At 37.3% G+C, this 22,550-nt stretch overlaps 1 protein-coding gene across 10 annotated transcripts in view; it reads right to left on the bottom strand.

Annotated features, from left to right (window-relative positions):
* The window catches only part of PPFIA2 (PTPRF interacting protein alpha 2), a 280,430-nt gene that overhangs the window by 7,624 nt on the left and 250,256 nt on the right, over nucleotides 1-22,550 (bottom strand). For 8 of the 10 annotated variants that reach the window (XM_052669069.1, XM_052669070.1, XM_052669071.1 and 5 more), the window contains 8 exons: nucleotides 11,620-11,701; nucleotides 8,308-8,508; nucleotides 6,302-6,364; nucleotides 5,505-5,534; nucleotides 3,655-3,830; nucleotides 2,737-2,834; nucleotides 709-884; nucleotides 546-614 (listed from right to left, as the gene is read on the bottom strand). In XM_052669069.1, coding sequence (XP_052525029.1) covers nucleotides 546-614; nucleotides 709-884; nucleotides 2,737-2,834; nucleotides 3,655-3,830; nucleotides 5,505-5,534; nucleotides 6,302-6,364; nucleotides 8,308-8,508; nucleotides 11,620-11,701 — 895 coding nt within the window. The remainder of the gene's footprint in view (nucleotides 1-545; nucleotides 615-708; nucleotides 885-2,736; nucleotides 2,835-3,654; nucleotides 3,831-5,504; nucleotides 5,535-6,301; nucleotides 6,365-8,307; nucleotides 8,509-11,619; nucleotides 11,702-22,550) is intronic. The other 2 variants (XM_052669072.1, XM_052669078.1) reach the window with 1 other exon arrangement.

The raw sequence follows: 22,550 nt of genomic DNA, 5'->3' as shown, positions 1-22,550 counted from the left end.
TCAAGCCCTTAAAGTGTTTATTGCTCCTTGAACATTTCTGCACCAGAGTCTGACCTTGAGATGAATGTTTTCCATAGCTGTATTTGAGATTCCTAGGTAACTTTCCTCACTCTCACTGTGGGACACATTGATTGTCTTAAAAAAAAATAACTGCCAGAAATGCACTTTTTCCTGTCCTCTGTTTTGTCTTCGAATAAAAGTTTGAAGTGGCCCAAAGAACAGGTCGCACAGACCTTTCAGGCCTTTCCCCATTGCCCCATCTACCCTCATCTTCCCATGCACCTTTCTATGTTTTTCCTCTATGGAAAGCATTCATCTTAAGAGTGCAGAGCACACATTAGTGTCCCATGTGCTAAGGATGGATGGATGGATATGTAGCCATATGGAGGCCACTTTAAAAACCTTGGTTTCCTAATTTATTTTTTTTTTAAACACCTGCAACATCTCTTTTGAACCATGGGTGGATTAACATATCTTCATGCATTGCATTCAACTTTTATGTTTTACTGTGATAGTTTATAAATACTGAAAATAAAATTAATTACTTCCTCAAGTCGTCTTTCAGTTCCTAGTGCTAAAAGGTTGTTGTATTCTCTCTCAAGGATCTGCCGTGCCTAGAGATACCAAAGTCAACAATTAAAATGGTTGAAGAGGAATCAGTGGCAATCACGGGTACAGATTAACCAGAAGTAGTGTGAGCAGACTTGCCTGGGTGTTTTGCGTTGGAATCTGTAATAGTAAAGCTAAACTGCTGTAATCAAAGTTCTCATCCAGTGCTATAAGGGAACCATGCACACCGCTTTCTAGAATATTGTTTGCGTATTCCCGTAGGCCGATCGCTTGGATCCAGCGGATGACGCGGTCATTGCTCCACACCAGCACATCTGTAAGAACATGACAGTGGGTCAGGGCCTGGTAACTAGTATCTTCCAAACTGTACAGCTGCATGCATTCAAAGTGGTTTAATTTCTGCATGGGGAACATCAGTAAACTATTAGCACAGCTCTAATGGCTTCAGTGACTCCCAGTGGAAACCCAAGGTGTGTGGGAACAGCTTTGCAGTTTTAGCTGCCTTCCCCTTACATGGTTGTTAAATGGTTGTTCTGAATGCTTTCTAAAGAAAATTGTTTCCCATGTGCCTCCAGAGGGCATCTCCAGAACATTGTTCCTTTCACCTCTTCTAGAGATCCATCGTCCATTTATCAGCTCTAAAGGAGCCTCTAGCTCACTGATTGATCACCTCACTTTGAGACAGATGAAATTAAAGCAAGCAGGCTTGAGAAAGCGTGGCAGGTGTAATGGGCACCCTCCAAACCCTTTCCAGTTCTTAAGCAAGATTTTACAGCTTTGTCATGCAGCACAAATACCCATTCTTTGAGGCTTCACTTGAGCATTTTGTATCAGACATTTGTGGGCTGTGCCTGCACCTGCAGAATCTGGTGGAAAGTTCACAGTGTTGGAGACTGGAATTATTATTAGTTCTGAAAGCTGGTTTTGCTGTCCAAGTCCACGGAAATTAGAAGGCTAAGGCAACAAAACGAGCTGGGAAACCGTTTAAGAGGATTTTGCTCTTGTAAAAAAAAGTACCCTGCCCTGTCCATTACATTAAAAGAAAGTTACTCCCACTGCTCTTTGTACCTGTGGGTGGGAAATACTGTGCTGCACTTTGCGTTGTGGTGAAGGGTCTTCCTGAAGCCACAGAACAGCAGAGCTTTTCCCAGGAGCAGTGTTCTCCATCACATTCCAAACTTTGGTGTCAGGATGGGTCCAACCGCAGCCTGGCATCGCTGAGCCCAACCCCTGCCTGGTTGTGTCAGCAGTTTGAAGGGTGATGTGTTGGTGGTCACCCTGCTCTCAGGTCTGCTGGAGCAACTCTGAGATCCCAGACCAAAAGCCAAAACCCCATATGAGAGTCCAGCCACAGCCACTCAGGCAGACCTGATGCCTCCAGTTCCAAGTCTTTGGCTCAGTGCATGCCATCACCTGCCCTCTCCAAAGATTTTTACCCTTCTGAATTCCCCCACACACCTTTTTCTTTCAGTTCTTCCAACAAGCACTGCATTTGAAAGGCACAAACTGCTGTCACTCTCAGAGCTGGCAATGCTTGAGGAATCAAAGGATTCACTTTCAGCATGGAGGCAGGGGGGAGCAACAACCCTAATTGCTACCCACAAAAAAGAGAGCTGTGCAGTGAGGCTGCAACTGCTCCAGGGAGCTTTGTGCAGAAAAATACTTCTAAATCAGCTGCTAAATCCCCTAATGAGGTTGGTTCTGTTAGGAACTGCTCCTGTATATATGCATATTTTTCAAACAACTGCCTTGGTGGCCTTCCCCCCCAGCAATCTCTTTGCAGTTCGTGCTGCGAACTGGGACATCAAATGCAAAGATTTGTCCAAGTGCTCAGGGTTAGGTGTCCCAGAGCTACCCGACACCTCTCACTGACCTGAGGCTGTTTGGCCTTCTGCTTCTGAGACTTAAAGATGGATAGGATCCGTGCCCAGCATCCCATTTAGCAAAAGGTGGACATCAAACCACTGTTCAGAACTGCAGCCCCAATTTAGCAAAGTATTACTGTGACTAATTTAGGGAGAGGTTCTGTGTTCTGCCAACAGCTGGATTTGTGCAAGGTTTATTTAAAGCACACGCTTAAATGCTTTGCTAAGTGGCATGACAAGGGGGTTAATAGTGTGAAGCTTCAAAAGAAACATTCCCAGTATTCATTCCCAGAACTATCACCTTTTATTTCATGCTGACTCATTTCTCTTCGCTTTTCCAGTTCTTTTCTATCATAATTCAATCTCTTTAAACACATGATTCCATATTGCAAGCTTGTTCTGTTATTTAAAGAGAAACATTTACAGAGTTAATAAAGAAAAATGTGAAGATGGGAACATATTTAGGATGTATTTCCTGCATGTCACATGAGCTGTTTCATGGGGCCCATGTAACAGGTCTTGAGAAAAAAAAGGAGAGAAAAATCATTAAAAAAAACTAAACAGACTTTAAAAATTGAAATGGACAAACCAAAATGAACATGTTTGAATACATGTTATAGGATAAGTAACCTGAAACATTAAGAAAAGGCCAGGCCTTGGGAGACCAATTAAGTGTTTTGTCAAATCACTCCTCAAAAAGAAGTGTCAGATAGCAAATTTAACAAAATCCATTTCTTGCCACATAGACATCATTTCTCCTGAAGTCAAAAGCCTTTATTTCCATATTTCCAATTTAGCTTCCTGACTATGTCCCTAGATAACCCAAGTAACTGCCAATGTGCTTGCTCTGTGAGCAGATTTTATGTGCTGCACACAATAGCTTTTCATTATTACAAAGACTCAGGACTCCCAATCTTAGTTCAACATCTTCTGATAATTTAAGGCCATTTAATAGATTAACTATTTGTTTTTCTGTTATTAATGGCTTTGTTTATACATTAATGGTTCCCTGCTTATTATGAAATTATCTGTACCAGTATCTCAGTTATGAGACAGCATTGTGATGCAGTTGCTCTTACTGAAGGAGTCAGTCTCTCTGCTCATGCACAAACTCCTCCATGAGGTTTTCCAGGCCAGAACTACAAATAGCAAGCACTGTTGCTCTGAGCAGCACTGAGTGCTGCATCTGACACGAGAGGCCTTGCATGTGCAGACATACCGATGGAAGCTGTCCACCATTTTCAAGTGCACACGCAGATCTTTCTTCGTCAGATGATCCAACATCCTCGCATCGACCAGGCACTCCATGAAGTAACTGCGGTACTGAGGTAAGCCCAGGCTGGGCAGCCATTCATTACCTATCCACTCGTGGTTCATGTCACCATAGGCCAGTGTCTAAAGAAAAATCAGTAAAAAAGAAAAGGGGGGGGGGGGGGGGAGGGGGGGGGATGTTATTTCCATAAGTTTGTTCTGGGTTGCACCACAGACTGAAGACTATATTGACATACTATGTTTGGTTCTAGCAAGACTTCTTAGCTTAGAAAATCAGTCTAAAGGAAAAACATGCACTGTTTTCATTATTTTGACATTTCATAATTCGGAGTTGTCAGCTACTCTGTTACCAGTAGCAATACTTAGCATTTTTAGTCTTGTTTGCTATCTGTGCAAAATGTAAACAACTGTTAGAACACAAAGTAATAGTTTCCATTTTGTCTTTTAAATGCATGCCAGTACATCACACAGTCAAAATGTGTTTGCTTCAGGGTCTTATAGGCTGTCCATTCAACTTCTGGAATACATATGCTAGGCAGATGCTGCATAATGCTTGGTAACACAAACATGGCTGCAAGGAACCAACTGCAGTTGAGTCGCTCTGTGTCAGGGGAGGGAGGAGGGTATGATTTCCCCAGTAGGAGCTAATGGCTTTTCTCATTTCTGCAATTCATGATTACTCCTGAGACTAAATGTTAATTTCATTTGTCAGCCAAGCTTACATGAGTGGTCTTCAGCAGGTGACAAAATACGATATTTTCAGCTGTCACCATCTTAAACATAAGTGCCTCGTAAGCTCAACTTTTAAAATGTGAGCAAGCCAGATTTCTCATAGAGATGAGACATGAAGCTACTACGTTGTGCAGCTAAGATTTCAAGAGGGTGAGGAAAAAGTATCTGAAACAAATACCTGCATGTGGTACTATTTTTTATATGGTTTGCATAATTAAGATGCAAAACAGATAAATTTTTCAAACTTTTTATAAGGGCACGGAGCTACAGGACAAGGGGAAGTGGTTTTAAACTGGAAGAGAGTAGATTTAGAGTAGATGGCAGGAAGAAATTCTTTACCGTGAGAGTGGTGAGACACTGGAACAGGTTGCCCAGTGAGGCTGTGGATGCTCTTCCCTGGAAGCATTCAAGGCCAGGAGCAACCTGGTCCAGAAGGAGGTGTCCCTTCCTACTGTGGGGGGTTGGAACTTGGTGATCTTAAAGATCCCTTCCCACTCAAACCATTCAGTGATTCTATGATTCAGTGATTCTATATTCTATGATTCTATATTCAGAGAACAAAAATCCTCCAAGCTGAATGCAAGGACACAGCCTACTCCATTGAAATGATCGGTAAATGCTTTCTGCTAGCATTTGAGGTATCCCAAATGTCCAAATTCCATAGGATATTTTGGGCTATCAAACTATCAGCATTCATAACTTGCTGCTACTTATTTGAATGCTTTAATTCTTTATCATCCTTGGGATATTAACAAATCATATTAGTAATGGGCATGTAAAATAAAGGACTGTGTTGAAGCCCATCAAATCACTGTTTTGTATACCTCACAGCATTTCCTTTTAAGAAAAATATTTACATATGCATCTGTTTGTGCATTCCCTAGCAAACCTGTCTGAAGAAGAATTTTTTTTTTTTTTTTTTTTAATGAAGAATTATAGCATGTGCAAATTACAATTCAGTCTTTGAGATACTGTCACAATACCATTCTCTTTGACTATTGATAATGTGTTAATTACATTATTGTTAACCCTACATTCAAAAAAAATCATGCAAAAAGGTCATACCTGGGCCCAGCTGCCTTCTTCAGACTCTTTCTGTGTTATCAACAGGAAGCAATTAGTAAAGCAGGTAAAAAGACAATAAAAATGAGTTAAAAAGCAGATGTGGCTTTCATGCAAATGGCAATCTTACTATGATTGAAAACATATCTGTAAAATGTACTGTTAAAATTTCTAAACTCAAGTTACTTTCAATGCCTTGGGATGAGCTACCAGAAGGATTTACGAAGATTATAGCCATAAAATTTTAGCAGGGCAAATCTACCTGTGTTCAAGATACAAAATCTTTACAGTTTAGTGAAACTCTACAGCATTATCTCAAATACTTTCTATGATTCATGATCAAAATACAGTCATTTCCTCTCCAAAACTGGGTGTTAAAAATGCAATTATTTGTTTCTAGTTAGATCTTGTAATGTTCACAATAAAATCCGTGTTCTTATGAATAGACTGAACAGCGCTTTTCACACAGCAATTTTATGGCAAAAATACATTGTTCTGGTTGACCACTCAAACAGGATGAAATCTTCCTCTGGTCAATTGAGTGTCACTAAGTTTATTTTTACCAACAATATTCAGCTATTTCATTATTTCATTGAGTGAAGTTTCAAGTTGTCAGAGAAAAAAAACAATGTAGAACTTCAACTTTTAGGCTTGCACAATCTTTGTGATTACAACACCGTTTGAAATTTCTTTTGCTGAGAAACAACAGAATTGCTCTTTCTACTGGCATGCTTGGAAGCAGCCTGCAGAAGCTGCTTTGAGCACTGTGGTAATGCTTACATGCAAAGGGAAGGACTAACCGTTTTAGCTGGAGCAGCAAGATTTTCCATTTCTTCATGGGTCACCCAAACATTGCCTGAGGGCTACGAGCAGGGCCCGCAGGGAGGCAGGAGGGATCCACATTAGGTAAGCAGTGGTAAAGAAGAAAGGCAGCACCACTGTAAGTTAACAGCGTATAGCATCACCATCAGCACAACCATCATCTTGCCTCTACCGAGCGGCAGTTAGAGACAACTTGAGACAATTTGGTTTGTTTCTTTGTTAGAGGAGTCCGAACAGATGTGATGGAATGTTTCAGCTAGCACTGATGGATGAGCACAGCCGCAAAGGAAAGAAGAATTAAAGCTGCATTTCACACGCAAGTAGCAAATACAACCTTTAGGTCATGGATTTATCTGTAGGTAAGCTTCATTTCTAAAAGACTTTGCAGACTAAATATTCTGCACACATCACAAGCTCATATTGTAATCTAAATAATGATTACTTCCCCCACATTTCCAAAACAAAAATGTCAAGAGAATACGCTTGTAAGACTGCTGTTTTCCTCTTTGACCTGTTTTCATTTAGATTCTTGCAAGGACAATGAGATGATGCAGGAAATGGGTGGGAAGCCTGCTGTGCACACAAGGTGGAATGTACTGTGCTTTTTTGGGGGCTGCAGTAAATTAACTCCTTTCCTGAGGAAGAGGGGAAGCAGAAAGATTTGGGATTCAGAAATGCGCAGTTGAGGGCAGTGCAGCATTTTCCTGTCAGTTACATAAGGAGAAGTCAAGAGCAAATTATTCCCAAGCTACTAGCTTGAATGTGTTGTTTTCTTTTTTCCTAAGTGACAATCGTCTTGTGCTTTGAAATCAAAAATATCCAAAATGGATTTTGATAGGAAATGTATTTTTAGTAATTCAACACTGTATTGTGTCTGTAATATATACTCACATTATAATTTGTGACAATACCATGGTTAAGTTTCTGTGGGGAGGAAGTATCAGACGGGGAATTATAATTTTTGAAAGCCTCTTAGCAGTGCAAAGGTGAAAGGCCAACCAATGGGAACATTTGGATCCTTTTGTCCCATATCTCAACTCAATGGTTCTGGATAAATTGCTGAATCCCTCCAAGGTATCTCAATTCTAATTTCTACCAAAAGATGCTTCATGAATTCCATGAAAATTAGAAATTACAAAAGACAATTATTAACATTATTAATATCATTAGAAGTCCAGGCCGCACTATGTAAGCAGTAGTCTTTGTCTTTCACTTCTATGCCATGTTTCCCATCCAATCAAACCTTACTTTTTAACTTGTTCAGGAATTTTTTTGTTGTTTCAGTCTCTGTTGCCTTCTTCATAGCCATCACCATCAGCCTTTCAGCATGTAACTCCCCTCTCGTTACCTTCTTTCTTTTTCTCCTCATCCATTTGGCCTGTTTTTCTCCATTTTCCATTTTAAAAAATGTCTTTTATCTACAGCACAAACATTTTTGCTCTCCCCCAATGCACTTTCAGGCTCTTTTTAATATATTCCCCTCTTTCCTTTCAGACTTATTTTATCTCTACTTCTTTCCTTCCCATGTGTTCCACTTCTGCCTTCTACGCCTCTAATCACTGCTTCTCCTAAAAGCATGAGGTACCTTCAAGCAGCCAAATCAGATCGTAAATCATTAGAAAGGGTACAAAAAGGGGAAAGGGACCAAGATTCAGAAGAGCTATATTCCTAAACAACCCCTTCTCCCTCCTGCATTACAAAACTCCACAAATGATAAAAAAGGTAAACAACAAAAAAAGACAATCTGATTTAGCTGGGATAGTTCACCTGAAGGAACAGAAGGGCACACCTACAAGTAAAATTACAAATAAGGTAAATATATCAGTGATCAATAATCAAGTGAATGATGAACAAATGCTTCTCCATAAGACTGTTCATATTGAGTGGGAATCGTGGGTTATCAGAGTCACTCTGCTACTACCAAAGCCTTTCTGCAATCTCCTGCAGAATGAAGTGGGAAAGAAGTTATCTGAACAGAACTCACTGTTCTAGATGTTGGAGGTGCCGATGGGCTTGTGAGTGATACCATCTCCTGGATTGCTAATCGGAGTTTTAGGCGATGAAGAGGATTGCTGATTCCAATTTCTCTTTGAATCTCGGTGTCAGATAAAGCAGACATGATGGCTCCACTCTTCACATTGGCACGGCAGGCGGCCACATACCAAGCTGGCATTCCCAGCCAGAGCTGTTGAGACAAAGCACACATTTGTTCCAAGCACCACTTCATTTTTCAGATGAAATTAATCACTGAGGCACCTATCAACCTGAATAAGATTAGTAATTCACACAAATGAATATAATTATCATAGCCTTTATTAAAATGAAATTGTTTCAAAAGCACTGAAATTGCCATGACTTCACAGGAACTCTTTATTGCTTCTATTGTAGCCAGACATTTAAAGCAAAGGAATCCTTTGGATTATTTTTTAGAGCTTCATCATCTGGGCTACTGCATTCCTGTGCTCTCAAGCAAATTGTGGCACGAGTCAGCATCACTGGTGGTTTTATAGTCTTATCATGCACAGAAAAGAAACAAATAGGAATCATTTAAGTTATTTTTACCATTTTGTCCTAATCTGGTTTTCATTCTCTTTCCATGTTAGTCCCTATGGTATACTTATGGGGCACTTTTATCATTTGCCACTTGTATTTTCTTTATAGAAATAAGCACAGTACAGATAACCAACCTAGTGAGAGCTGCGCATACTGCAAATCTAGGAACAAGCTGGTGTGGTAGTAACCTGATTGGAAAGACTGGTTAGAAGTTACAGTGAGATGTGAGCACAACTACATCACCATGGATTCAGAAGATAAGTAACTGCCACTTCAGGTTTCTCTACTTAGGAGACTTATTAGCCTAGGTCAGCAGCAGCCCTGTGTTTCAAAGTGGCACAGCATCCTGGTCCTTTCTTCTTAGAGGTGCTTTCCATCTCTAGCACTCTTGGAACGTACTCAGTACTAATTCTGCCATGTCTTCTGAGCTTGATATGACTATCAGTGTCTACACATCTTTGCTCCCAAAAGAGGTAATTCCATAGTAGGGCTACATACACATTGGAAGTTTTTGTCATGGCGTGAAATACATTATACTATAAAGTGTGAAAAGCACATGTAGGCAGCAAATGCCATAACCACTGAGATTCTGAGGATAGCGCAATGGAAAACAAAGAACAACTTATGTAGGTACTTAACTCTAGGTGACATTTTGGATTTTTTTAGAACGTAGTTCTTGCCACTGGCACTGGGAAGCACAAAGTGTAATGTGAGATTTCTGCTGTGCAGCAAAATAGTGAATATTCTAGTCTGAACCTGGAAAATATGATCTAATCTCAGTTTAGTTGCAATGACATAAAAAGCTTCTTGAAAATAAAAAATGAAAACAAGATTTACATAGATTCCTGTGTGACTAGTAGATGTTCCTGCTCCGGCAGAGGGATTGGACTAGATGATCTTTTGAGGTCCCTTTCAATCCCTGACATTCTGTGATTCTGTGATATACAGTTGCACTTAAACAAAGACCCATGTGGAAACTACATATAGACTTAAAATATATTTAATACTTCCATTTAATTTGACTTCCATTTAATTATTTCTTTTTCATATTTGCGCTTGAAAAGCAGAAATGTATGAACACTGGGAGTTATTCACTCTGCAGAAACAGATTCATGTGTTTGCTGCTCATTAGGTAAACTAGTTCTTTAACAAACAGCTGTCCCTATCAGAAAATGAAGGTGGATGAGAACAGTCCCTAAAAATAGGATACATTTACAGTATAGAATTCACACATAGGCAGTGAATCCACAGTTCAAGACTGATACACTTTTCTTTAGTTAAGAAAAGTCACAGTTCTTAAAATATATCTCAGCTATGTCTGTGCTACCTACAAATGACCAGGATAAATGCTAATGCTGAGAAGTTGAGCCCTGAAAAGTTTGGACATATCACAACTGCAATCACATCCACTACTTCAAATTGGCCCTTTGGCTCCTTTAATATTAATTTCAGTTTGTATTCCCAGGGTCACACATTACATTTTCCCCAGGAGAGTATGGAATGCACACAGTGTCTATCTGATGGCTGAATGCACTGATGCTCACTGAATAAATCCAACACTTCTGCCTCATATATTTTTATCATCAGGACACAGTTTGCACTGGATACTGCAACATAACCTTTTGCATGAGCTTTCCTGTGCTACTCTCATTACGTTTCCCCAGAAATTCAGAGACATCAATTTTTCTTTAAAACATCTCTCTGAGGCACTGGGAAGCATCACTTTCACAGCTAAGAATCAAGGCAAAAAATTAAAAAAAAAATAATCAGAACTTAAATTGCCAGAAATATCCCCACATTTTACATCACAGTGGAGGATTTTAAGGGACAAACTGTTTTCAGTACTTGGAAATGCTTAGACCTTTGCTGTGCACCTTGCCAGTAATTGTAGTATTACAGTTGTCACTGTAATAGTGAATATTTCTGACTGATACAAATCTGGCTACACAACTGTCATACTTCCCAGAAAAGTCATTTGCCAGCCAAATTAACAAATGTTCCTTGATAGCAGTTTGTTTTTCTGGAAGAAAGATATCATCCCATTTTCCAAGGTTATGTCTGAATGCTTGAACAGCCTTTCTGCGGTTTTCATTTCATCCTTTTTCATTAGGAACCTTCAAATAAAATGTGAAGTAGAAGTTTTGTAGATGTCAGCTTCTTTCATTCCTCACTCCTTATTTATTCCCTGAACATGCTTCTGTCAAAGCCTTGAAGTGGGGCTATTTTTTCTAGTTGCAGGGAAAAGTTCTGCAGATTATTTCTGATGATCAGACATGAGAATAGTTAGGAATACATGGAGACACTCAGTGCAGACAAAGAACAGATGCTACAGCTTTAGCCAACAAAGAGCTTGTCTCTGCACAGAGCTGGCGCCACGTAGAAGTGATTGTCTATAATGTATGAGAACATCCTGACATTCTGCCTTCATGTTCCCCCAAGGTCTGGGTAGGTGTTTTTCAAGTAGTTCTTTCACCTAAAACTAAAATTGATTTTTGTCAAAATTGGTAGAGACTTCTGCTGAAGAATTTTCTCTGGATGTATTCCAAATTCCATTCATATACACCCTCGAAATAAAGGATAGCCCTCAGCACCTCAACTGATGGTGGAGATGAAGGAAGTGCCTGTCATAAGGATTTCAATCTGCATCTCCCACATTTCAGGTGAAAGTGAATAATAAACAATTCCTTCTGTTTGGAATGATATCTAGGTAAAGAAGTGGCCCACCAGTGTGAGAAGTGCTTACTTCCAGCCAGGCGACCACCGTAGGCCCATCCCACTGGGCAAAGGGCAAACCCTTTCTCCGAGCTTCTTCCAGAAGTTCATGTCTAAAAATGAATCAAAAGCTGTTAAATATGTTAAATATACCCTCATCATTAAGGGTAACAACAATGAAGCACAATGACAGGCATAGAAAAGGCACAGAATTCACAATGAACATTATAGCTCCTTCTCTTGCTTGAACATATTCCTTATTCTATTCCTAACTTTTTTTTTTCCTTAGTGAATGTTGATGTCCTTTGGTGCATTTTGTCACCTAACATACAAAAGTTTCTATGTGTACTGATCTGAAGCAATAAAGAATTGGGGTATTCTCTATTCTCAGACAATAGAAGACATTGGGAAACTGGGAAAATTCTGGGATTCCTCCTGAGCCTAGTTTAGCTGTGGTCTGGTCATTACTCGAAATGTGCCCAAATGGCCAGCTTTCAGATCTTAGCTAAGACTGGATGTAATGCAGCAGAATCTGTGGATTCTTTGTGTTTGAAACACAAAACCTTGTTGTACTGGCCATGTACAATTTTGTGGCCTCTGGAATACAAGAATGGAATGGAATACAATGTTCTGCATCTTAAATAAGCCATCCATGTTTAATAAAGAGTTGGTTAAATATTTTGTAGTTGCACATTATTAGTTTTTGTCTTGTTTACACACAAAGAAAATCCATGTGGTTTACTGAGGTACACGTTTTCATGATTATAGAATTTGCTTTCTCAATTTTATACATACGTATGGATATACTTTTACAGAACTGAACAGATACCAATCCAACTACTGCCTCTGCAGCTTCTTTGGACTGCAATGAATGTGTATAAAAAACTGTGGCAAAAGTACCACTCCCAAAGCTTAAAATGCACTTCTAATACAGTAGTGTTAAATATTTTGTAAAGTATAGGTCTGTCAGCCACACTGTCAGGAAAATGTTCCATATTCAATGTGTTCAACTACTTGACCAGGCGTCTAACCGAGCACTGTTGTATTAGGCAGCATGAATAAAAGTCCCTTTGTGGTGGTGGCATAGCAGAAGTGGTCTTTCTGTAAGTTGTTTCTATTTCCTGATATTTAACAACATACTCTCAGCAGTTTCCTACTGAGCAAAACACAAAAGAATGCTCTCAGCAATAAGGTGTGGTGAAAACAAAATTAGATAGGGACTATGCTAATGGAGTATTAAAATTTGCTTACATTCCCACCCAACAAGGAAATCTTGGAATTATAGCTCCAGCTTTGTCCTCTGTTATTACTACAGCCTTTGTGGTTCAGTTATCCCTTGGCAATTCTTCACTGCCTAAGCAGCCTTTCAAGTATATGTACTGCAAAATCACAGCAGATAAAAGCAATTGAATGATCTTACAAGGAGTGCTGCTTTGGGGATTTTTGCACTGCTAAGGGGCTAGATTGAGACAATTTGGCTTTAGTAAAAACATGGAACTCAAACAGCAATTTTGCAAATGCGTTTAAATCCCTCACTCTGAGCATTAATAGAAAGACAGCTGCTTTAGTTTCTATGTTGCTGCTGTAGTAATGTACAATAGTACAGATTCTTGACAGTTTTACTGAAGCTTATTTAGCTTCTCCTCCTACACATCTTTTGCAGCACAGCTCTTTAGCTGATCCGCTCCACCTGGCTGTCCAAAGACACTGAAGAGCTACCCTTGCTTCCTACGATGGCACAGTCCTCTGTAAGATGAGAAAGACTTGCTACTTGGGCACCCAAATGTGACGTTATACCTTCAATAGCTGGAGAGTCCCATACTCCCAGGAAGACCAGCAGTGTGGGCCAATAGAGGCATATACTCGTTGCTTAGTAAAGCAGAGCTGAGGTATGGCCACTATCAGCAAACAACCACATCTCAGATATCCGCAGATGGGGAATTTGGGTTCAGCTTTCCCCGAGAGATATCTTTGCAGGGTGCTTGCAATCTAGCCTGGCCATCCCTCAACACCCCAAGGAGATGGCAGATCTCCTGGGGCCAGCAGGATTGCTAGCTGGCATAGCTGTCCTCAGGGAGAGCCAAGTCTTTGAAGCTACCCCCTCCTCATCTGTCTGGGTTCAGTATCCCAGGGCAAAACACAGACCCTACAGATCCCCACAGGAATATGTCCTTCTCTAAAGCCAGCCCAAGCCCAGGGTGCAGCTCCTTCTCTCTGGCCTAAAGTCTCTTGGAATCACCACCATCAGAAGAACCTGATTCTAGATTTTTCCTTATCTGGGGTATTTCTCTTTACCCATCACATCTGAAAGAACTGAGCTGGCTATCACAATAAATAAATAAGATGGAAATAATGATTTTGAGGGCCACTGGCCACTTATTTGTGAGAGTCTTCTGCTCAGAGCAGGACAGCAACAGCATACGGTCTCCAAGGAAATGAGGTTCAGGAAGAACTTGTGGCTTATCCTTTAATTTGGTGTTAAATCCCCGTGTGGCCTCAGGAACTGAGGTGCTGCAGAAGGTGCCTTGTCTCTTAAAGTTCTCATGTCCATTGAAAAAGTTACCTTCCTTATATTGGAACCATAATTTAAGTATTTCTAGGGAGCTTCCTGTGACTTTGCAGCATCGGAGTTGGCCTGAGGCTTGTTTTGTATGCTGAACACTACTCAATGCACCCTTCATGAGTGGGAAAGCACTTCTACTTCAGAGGCAGTCTGGCTCACTCAGCTAAAGGAAAATGTAGCTGCAGTTATTGATTCTGCTTGAAGAAAATGGGAACAGAAATAAGACACTATGCTATAGCTAAAGACTACAGTATGATAAACACATAATTCAAAGGGTCTTGGCTTGTAGGAAAAAAGAGCTTTGGTTTGAAAATACATCTAGTGTAAAGCTGAAATTCTCTTCTCAGCCATGCACAGGGAATACAGTCATCATTAGGCCTGAGCCTCACTTATTTATGTGGAATACTAAAAGGATTTTTTGTAATATTTATTTCCCTTGAAAATAATTTCATGCTTCAAACTTGCATTTCCTTCCCTAGGATGTTTCATTTAAATGCTTCTCCAATATTAAAGATCATTTAAATTATATTTTACTCTTTTAAAAACAGTGTGTTTTGGCTATTTGTTCATATAAATCAGGAGTTCTGCATCACCTGAACCTACAATTTCTAAATCAGAACTAGGAGTTTCCATCTCTTGAGAGATATTCTTTAGTTGTCAGTCATAGCAAATTGTCTTTGGATATGAAATAATATAGGAAGTTCTTGGAATTCAGTTCTACCAAAATAAATTGCAAATTACATGTAGGAAAAAACATATATTGCTTTGACCTACAGTACAAATCCTAAGAAAAATGAATAGGGTAATCTGCTTATTTTAGAACAGAATCTGAGTATTTTAGAACAGACAGAATGAAATGAAGTGCTTTCAGGTTAGTCAGTGGCTTCCTGAGCCAAAAAAAAGAGAAGGTATCCAGATACGACTGTGGCAACTGTAGCGCTATTCTCCTTACAAAACCAGACAACTGATCACAAGAGGAGGAGAAATAAACTACATAAGCTTGTCACTCCTCCTTCCTTTCACTACAAATACAAAGATTAGAGACAGCGAATAGCATGGTACAGTTTCTCTAATGTTGAAAATGCTTTGCAGGGGAATGTAGGGATATTCTCCTAAGGCTGACAATAAAGTACTACATCTTACAGTGTGTCCACTTTGTACTGGTAAGGAGGTAAGGAATTAAAATGCAATTATTTCCATACACATTTAGTTTTTTGGCACCATATGAAAACAAGTTGATAAGGGAGAATTGACATTAATTAAGCATTACTAGAAATGGTATTATTTAGCAGATAAGGCTTCAAACCACTCACTTCTACTGGAATGAATTCCAAATTAATGCCATATTTTTCAATATAACATTATTATTGTTCAAGAATAAAATCCTTTTCCACTGTGGAATTAACAGCAATATGCTACTTAAAAAAAATGCATTGTTACCCCAAGTCATGTTTTGCAAAGTAAGGAAATTACATGAACATTGACTACGTAGCATTTTCCCAAAATTTGAGAGATGTTTATATTCATCTGTTTTTTGAGTGCCTCAGAATGTGCTCTGTTCTTTCTCTTTCTCTCTCTTTTTTTTTTTACAAGCCAGAAAAGAAAAATGCCACATTGTGTTGCAGAGTTATGTGGCAGACAAGTGGACTTGCTTTCCCAACACTGATTTAATTCTCTCCAGAATTACTTCTTAATACTTTTATGTTGACCCATTTTCTTTAGCATCACTCTTATGCGCACCAGGAACAACTACATACCACATAATGTAGCGCATAACTGCTTTATGTCGTGAGGACTGTGAATGCTGCAACATCCCTCTGGACATGAAGGGTACACAGATGCAGAGAAGGGAAAAATTATAAGACCAGAATTGTGTTATTCTTGACATTTTCTATTTCTCATATATTCCTCCATTACACAGGGGTAATTTTAGTTCCGTATCAGAAGCCCTTACCAACTCATCACATAAAACTCAAGGAACTTTATTAAAAATAAGACTGTTCTTCAAATAGAATTTGTGTGGGAAGTTAAGAAAATCTTGATTTAAAGCATGTCATTCAATGACATTCAATTTTCTTCATGAAGATGGAGCTTCTCACCATGAGGCAAAACAAGAAATAACAGCCTAAAATTTTGGACATGTATAATCCAAACACTCCATATATTACAGAAACTGGACCCTAACGCTGTCATGAAGAAACTTGAATATAAAAAGTATTTCAACACAGATCTTATTTTTGCAAGTAATAGCGCTTACTGTGAAAGTTCTAGTAGGTTCACAAGAAGAGTCTTCAGGAATGTTATATTATGCATATTATAATGACTCAGTTAAAATGTAAGCATAAATGTGAGATAAACTGAAAACGAGGCACAGTGAAATCAAGACCAAATAACGATAGTAAAATAGAAGCAGAATTTATCTAGAAATTTTGGCCAATGGGTGATTTGGATCCCATGAAATGAACTTATAAAATGCTTTCTCAAAAAGACAAGTGGAAGAGTTTGCCTTGCAGACTCTCTTATTGTTATTATTGCTACCATCAGTGTTATTATTATCAGAAATACTGAAATATTTAGTTTACATCCAAGTACTAAACAACTGTTTTCTAGAAGATAAATGCACACAAGATATACTGTTTGCCTTAGTAATTATATAATTTCAAGGTAAGATTAAACACATCTGTCTCTCATATGTACAGCATTGCCATAGCTAATCTACTCACATTCAAGAACACCAAAATTTAGGACAGAAGATTTCTAATGAATTTAAATGAAGATTTAAGTTTTATCTTTTGTACTGCCTTTTCCTAAATATTTGTAAGAGACCAGAATCATGAGGGTAGTGTCATCAGATGACAAAATAAACTGGTTGAGATTAGCTGTACTCAAATAAATTAATAATTGCACTTATATAAATTAATAATTGCATTAAATGTCCAAGGCAAATAAGTTTTTTATCTACATTTTTCCTGCAGGGCTATAAATATTTTTAAACAATGAAGTAGGGGAAAAAAAAAAAAAAGACTCAGACATGATATTGCTGTATAATACCGATTTAATTTAATCTGAAAAGATGCATCTGACTTCTAAAGACTACAGTAGTTAAACACTGAGTAAAATTTGGATGCAACTTTGGCTATCAGGGAACCTGACTTTTAAATCATTTGAACTCGTTTCTCATTCTTCCTCCTTTTTGATATTGCGCATAATAGGAGGGCAAAATGATGGGCAAAATTCAATTTCCATTTTTACAAAAGTTTTTGTAAAGTAAACTTTTAAGAAGTTTTCAGCAAAGAATGACTGAGAGATGAAAACAGGCCCGAATCAAGAAGCTACTAACAAATGGAAGGTTTTAAATTTATAAAATGAAGAAATTCAATTTTAAGTTTAGCGCAATACAATACAGATTAGGAAAGTAGATTTAACTCTTATTGTTCCATTCATGTGCACATAATAAGTCTTTGCAAGCTAAGGGGGGACATTCTTTAACTGAAGGCATACATTAAGCTAAGGGATACATATCTAGGAATGCTTAATTTATGCCCTGAAAATTAGACCTACAGAGAGTGACTATGAAAAAAATAAAACACTTGTGAAATAAACAGACTTGCACAATGTATAACCTTGCAATCTTATATGTAGAGCTCTAAATTAGAGATGCCTGGAATTCCCAGGTTGATTAAATCTTACCAAGTCTAATTTTACGAAGCCATTTCATAATCATACATTCTAAGTTAATGTGGTAAACCCTGCTCTCTTCAAGCTTTTCTGTCTTTCCAGCCTTCAGGAAGTGAGAGCTGAAACATTGTTTGAATGCAAGAAATTTTCTCCCTAAGCTCTGCAAGTAATTCAAGAAGAAATAACATTCGTATGGTAGATAAAAGAGGAGTTAGAAATTTTAAACTTGATATAAGGGTAACAATTAAAAAAAAAAAAAAAAAACTTAAAAAAAAACTGGTGAAAAAGAAAGTAAAAGCATATGCAAAATGAAATATTACTGTACTGCTATATAGCATGAGGGTTTAAAAAGGAAAAAAGAATGTTTTCTGGATTACTTAAGTGTTTGGGAGTTTGAGTCCTCCGGGATTTAGTGTAGCAAAATATATATGAATAAATGTCTTTAGTATTTTGGGCCATTTCTGTTGTGATTTTTCCACTGACTTAAACTTTAAATGTCTTTATAATTCTGGGCTTGAGATTGCCCAAAATGTGTTTAAGAACTTCTACAGAAGTTACTTACAAATAGTTTCTTCATTATGTTCAGCCTTGCAGGAACAAGTCCTAAATTTCTGTGTGCTTTCAATACTTTGAAAAGTTTCATTTGGGTCATTTTTCTGCATGATATTTTTATACAGGAGTAACAGAAGAAAAATAAAAATTAAAAAAAAGGAAAAAGAAAACAGAAGAGAAAAAGAAGAAATAAGAACAAAATATAGAATACAAACATGGTGCTGAAAATGAATATGTTCAGCAGCCATGGTGTTTTAACTTACCCAGATATGCTTTTCATGAGATGAAGAGAGATGAATGGAAAAAAAAAAAGTACATAAATGTTAATGAATATACAGTAGTTCATAAAGAAACCATATGATAGATAAAATAATAGCAGTATTACAATTACCAAAATCTTTCTAAATGGTCTCTGAATATTTAAAAAAATTATGTGTTCTTTTGAAGAACAGACGCATTTTTCAAAATGAGATTTTTATTAAACTGATGTTGGTTATTTATTAGGTATCAACTCAGCAAAGTGCATCTACAAAACATATTTGTACCAAAGATCTGTAAATATGGTTAATGTGGAGTAGATTTTTAACTTAAAGTTTGCTGCTCTGTTTGGAATAATTTCATTCTGGTTTGAGTGTTTTTCCCTCTAGGTAACCTATTTTTTTGCCAATATAATTGATAACAGTACCTGTACGAGAAACCAGGATGCATCGATAATAAAATTTCTTCAACATCCTCTAATTGCCATCGTAAAAAGAAAATTATATGCCTGAATGAAATCCAGATATCTCAGAATTAAATTATATTTCTATTAACTCTCGATTTACAGAGATATAAAAGGCTTTGGTAGGTACAGCTATAGAAGAAAACTTTGAAGTGAAATGCCTGTGCTCTGATTAATTACAAAGATGTTGTATTCATTTCAGTAAATTTAGCAGCGAGCTGGTTCCAAGATCTTGAATTTTGTTTCTGTGTTTGTGTGTGAGAAGCAGAACAGCTGTGAGAGAGAAGAAAAAATACAAGACAGAAAAGTAAATGAAAACAAATGACAAAGTCATACAAAGATAGTTTAAGAAAGGAAAATTTAGAAATGGGAAGACAGTGAAGGTATGGAATATAAATAAAGGACTAGAAAACTAGTCAAGCAATTACCAGGTGTGTTGGAGGGACCATTACGATTGAATATGCATCCTCATGATTTTGAGGGCAAAATTCCATCATCTTTATTTTCTACTGAGAAAGAAGTACTGGCTGACTTGAACTCTTTTGCCTTTCATTTTGGACCTTCCAAAGTCTATCAAACTGTATCCTACATCTTCCTCTGAATACTCCTTTGGATAGGGATAGAGAGTAATAAAAAAGATTAATCAGAATGTGATTAATTTGTTGTCAGCTTCAGTCAGTTGGAAGTTTTCAGCTGCCTTAGTGTAAGTTAAGGGACCTGCAGACTGTCTTCCCTATTACATCAGAGGATCAAGGATCATCTTCTTGTTTCCTGAGCATATTGTCCATAGAAAAATGAAATGCTAGAGAAAGAAATGGATCTTTAAATTTGAACTCAGTTTTTCATAAGTCAACAACTTTACTACCATTTTATTGAACGAAGACAACAATTTCCCTCAGATGTATACTAAAGACATGTAGGTATTTTTTTCTGCTGCTGTGTTTAGTAGATTCTTCCCTTAAACAGTTAATTGGAACTGATATTTGCATCTGCAGGAGATCAGCTGCATGTTTGCAAGTAGATGTTTATATTTGTCAAGAAGTCTCAAATTGCAGTTGATACACCTGTGTTGATAAGGCAGGGAATTGGGCTTTGTCAGATTTTGCTTGAAAAGAAAATGTAAATAGTTGAAATAAGTTGTATGGAGAAAAGATTAAAAAACTCTCGACAAAGCATAAAAATATTATTTTAAAAATTCAGTTTCCTTTTAAAATGAGTTCAATATAGATATTATTTATGATGTTCTTTCAGACACAATGCATTAATTCAGTTTCTTCATTTTTATGGTAATAAGAGTAAGATTTAACAATCCTCTACGCTTGTAACACTACAATAGGAAGGAATTCCCCAAGTACAGTACCTAATTTAATAGAAAGATACAATTTTAATGTTGTGAAAGCTTTCACTGGCTATTGCAAAGAATTTTTCATTCAAGTAAGAAGTGAAAATATATTTGGCAAAAAAAAAATTAAAAAAATCATATTTACGTATATCTGAAGGACTAGAACCCAATCCAGCCATGGCAAAACCATGGCAGCTACAGCATACAATCAATGATTTCATCAGAATGCTGAAAATCAGTCCCTCCTCTACTGGAATGGGAAAACAGAAAATAACAGGTACTGAACATAGTATTGTTTGCTAGAAAAGGAGAAAGTACTAAAGAGCCATCTGAAAGCCAACTATATCAGGTAATTTCTGGTTGATGAGGAGGGAAGAAAGAAATTTAATGCTAAGTTTGAATTTTTCTAAAGATGCTGTAAGCAAAAATAGGGAAAAAAACGGCATTAACCTAAATATATCCTTAAGAGTTACTGATGGAAAATAAATCATGTACATTTAGGACATAATAGTATTTAATAAGCATTAAGTATTCAGGAACATTAGATGGATGGCATGGAAAAAGACCTTAATTAATTCAATTGGATTCATTTTTTTGAAATGTGTGCAATTAAGAAAGTCATTGGAAACAGCCATTTGTATAATGCAGAGGACAGATATTACTTGTATTAAAAAATACATCATATCAAGTTCTAATTTCAATTGCACATATTAGACCTAATTAAAGTGGCACTGTGTGGATTAAAAAGAATCTAAGTGATGACTACAGTGTTTCAAACTTGTATTTCATTAAAAGGCCCACCTTCACATATTTTCAAGTAGCTTACTGATGGGTTCAATTTTCCATAGGCAAATCTAAGACCCAATATTCTATTTTATTTTATATGTTTATCAATTTTATTGCGTGTGTATTCAGCATTTAAAAAGAAAACATTTAAAAATGAAAAACATCATGAGGATTTTAACATTATTAGGAATTTATCCAGTTTATCGAGTGAGTTTATCAGAATTTATCAGCCCTGATTCTAGTTAGAAGGAAACTGATGCTCTTCTATTAATACAGAATATAGTGGTGCTTGATATGTTCATTACTGTAGTCAGTTGAGACTTATTTGCATTGCAGCTCTTTCAGGTCAATTAGAAGGCCATGCATACAACAGATTTTATTTTACACAGTAACTGTATGTATAAGCATTACTGAGGTCTTGATTGTACAGAGGTTTGTTCATGAATATACGTATGCATGTGCTCTGGCATATCTAGGCTTTTCCGCAGTCTGATGGAAGTTAGGAACTTGCATCTTGCAAACACAACCTGTACCTGTGGAATAAATTTCCCCAACTTAGGTTCATAGGAAATTTTTCTTTTTTGTTTTGATTTTCCTTGGAAGATATAAATCTTACATCTTAAGCTTGTCTTGCAGATGTGGAATTAAAGGATTTATGTTATTATGCTGATAAAAGAAATAAAAAGAAAACTGGGAGATTCTTATCCAATCAAACAAATACTGGTAGAAAAATGAAAGTTGAATGCTCTGCTCTTGATTCATTCTAACAGGGCCAGATGGCATGGTCATGTCATGACACAGTGAGTGGATTCACTGCAGCTACAAAGTAAGTAATGATTGTTGCACTAACATTTATATAAATACATTTGGAGATTTGGCTGCTTTTGAGCCAGAATCCTGTCAGAATGACCCAGTTAATAGCTAGCTGACTTGCACATAAATTTTCTTCACGAACATAATTTATATATAGCATTTAGGATAAATGGGAAAGTGATGGCATAGACAAATTTCTAACTGTTCTAGCAGCACGCACAAGGTCAAATCTATTTGGCAATCTAGGACTATGTAGCATCTGAATCTCTTTCAAACCTTGCCTTATGCTGGCCCTTTGCAAAGGATGAAATGAACATAGCCTTCCTTCAATGTTGACAGCCAGGTTGGCTATAAGTACAAGCTTAAAAGTAACATTTTCAAAAATATAATAATTGTTTTGAATTTGATGATGTAATGATTTCCAGGCAAACCTGTATCTAAGCACTGCTGCCTTTTATTTTCAGGTCAGGTGGTTTTATTGTTTTAAATTTTAAAATGTTCATTTCC

This window comes from Tympanuchus pallidicinctus, unplaced genomic scaffold (genome assembly GCF_026119805.1).
Source record: "Tympanuchus pallidicinctus isolate F22 unplaced genomic scaffold, pur_lepc_1.0 scaffold8, whole genome shotgun sequence".
In the NCBI taxonomy this organism is placed as follows: domain Eukaryota; kingdom Metazoa; phylum Chordata; class Aves; order Galliformes; family Phasianidae; genus Tympanuchus; species Tympanuchus pallidicinctus.
Note: the sequence above shows the minus strand (reverse complement) of the source record. Positions and strands in the feature narration are given on the sequence as shown.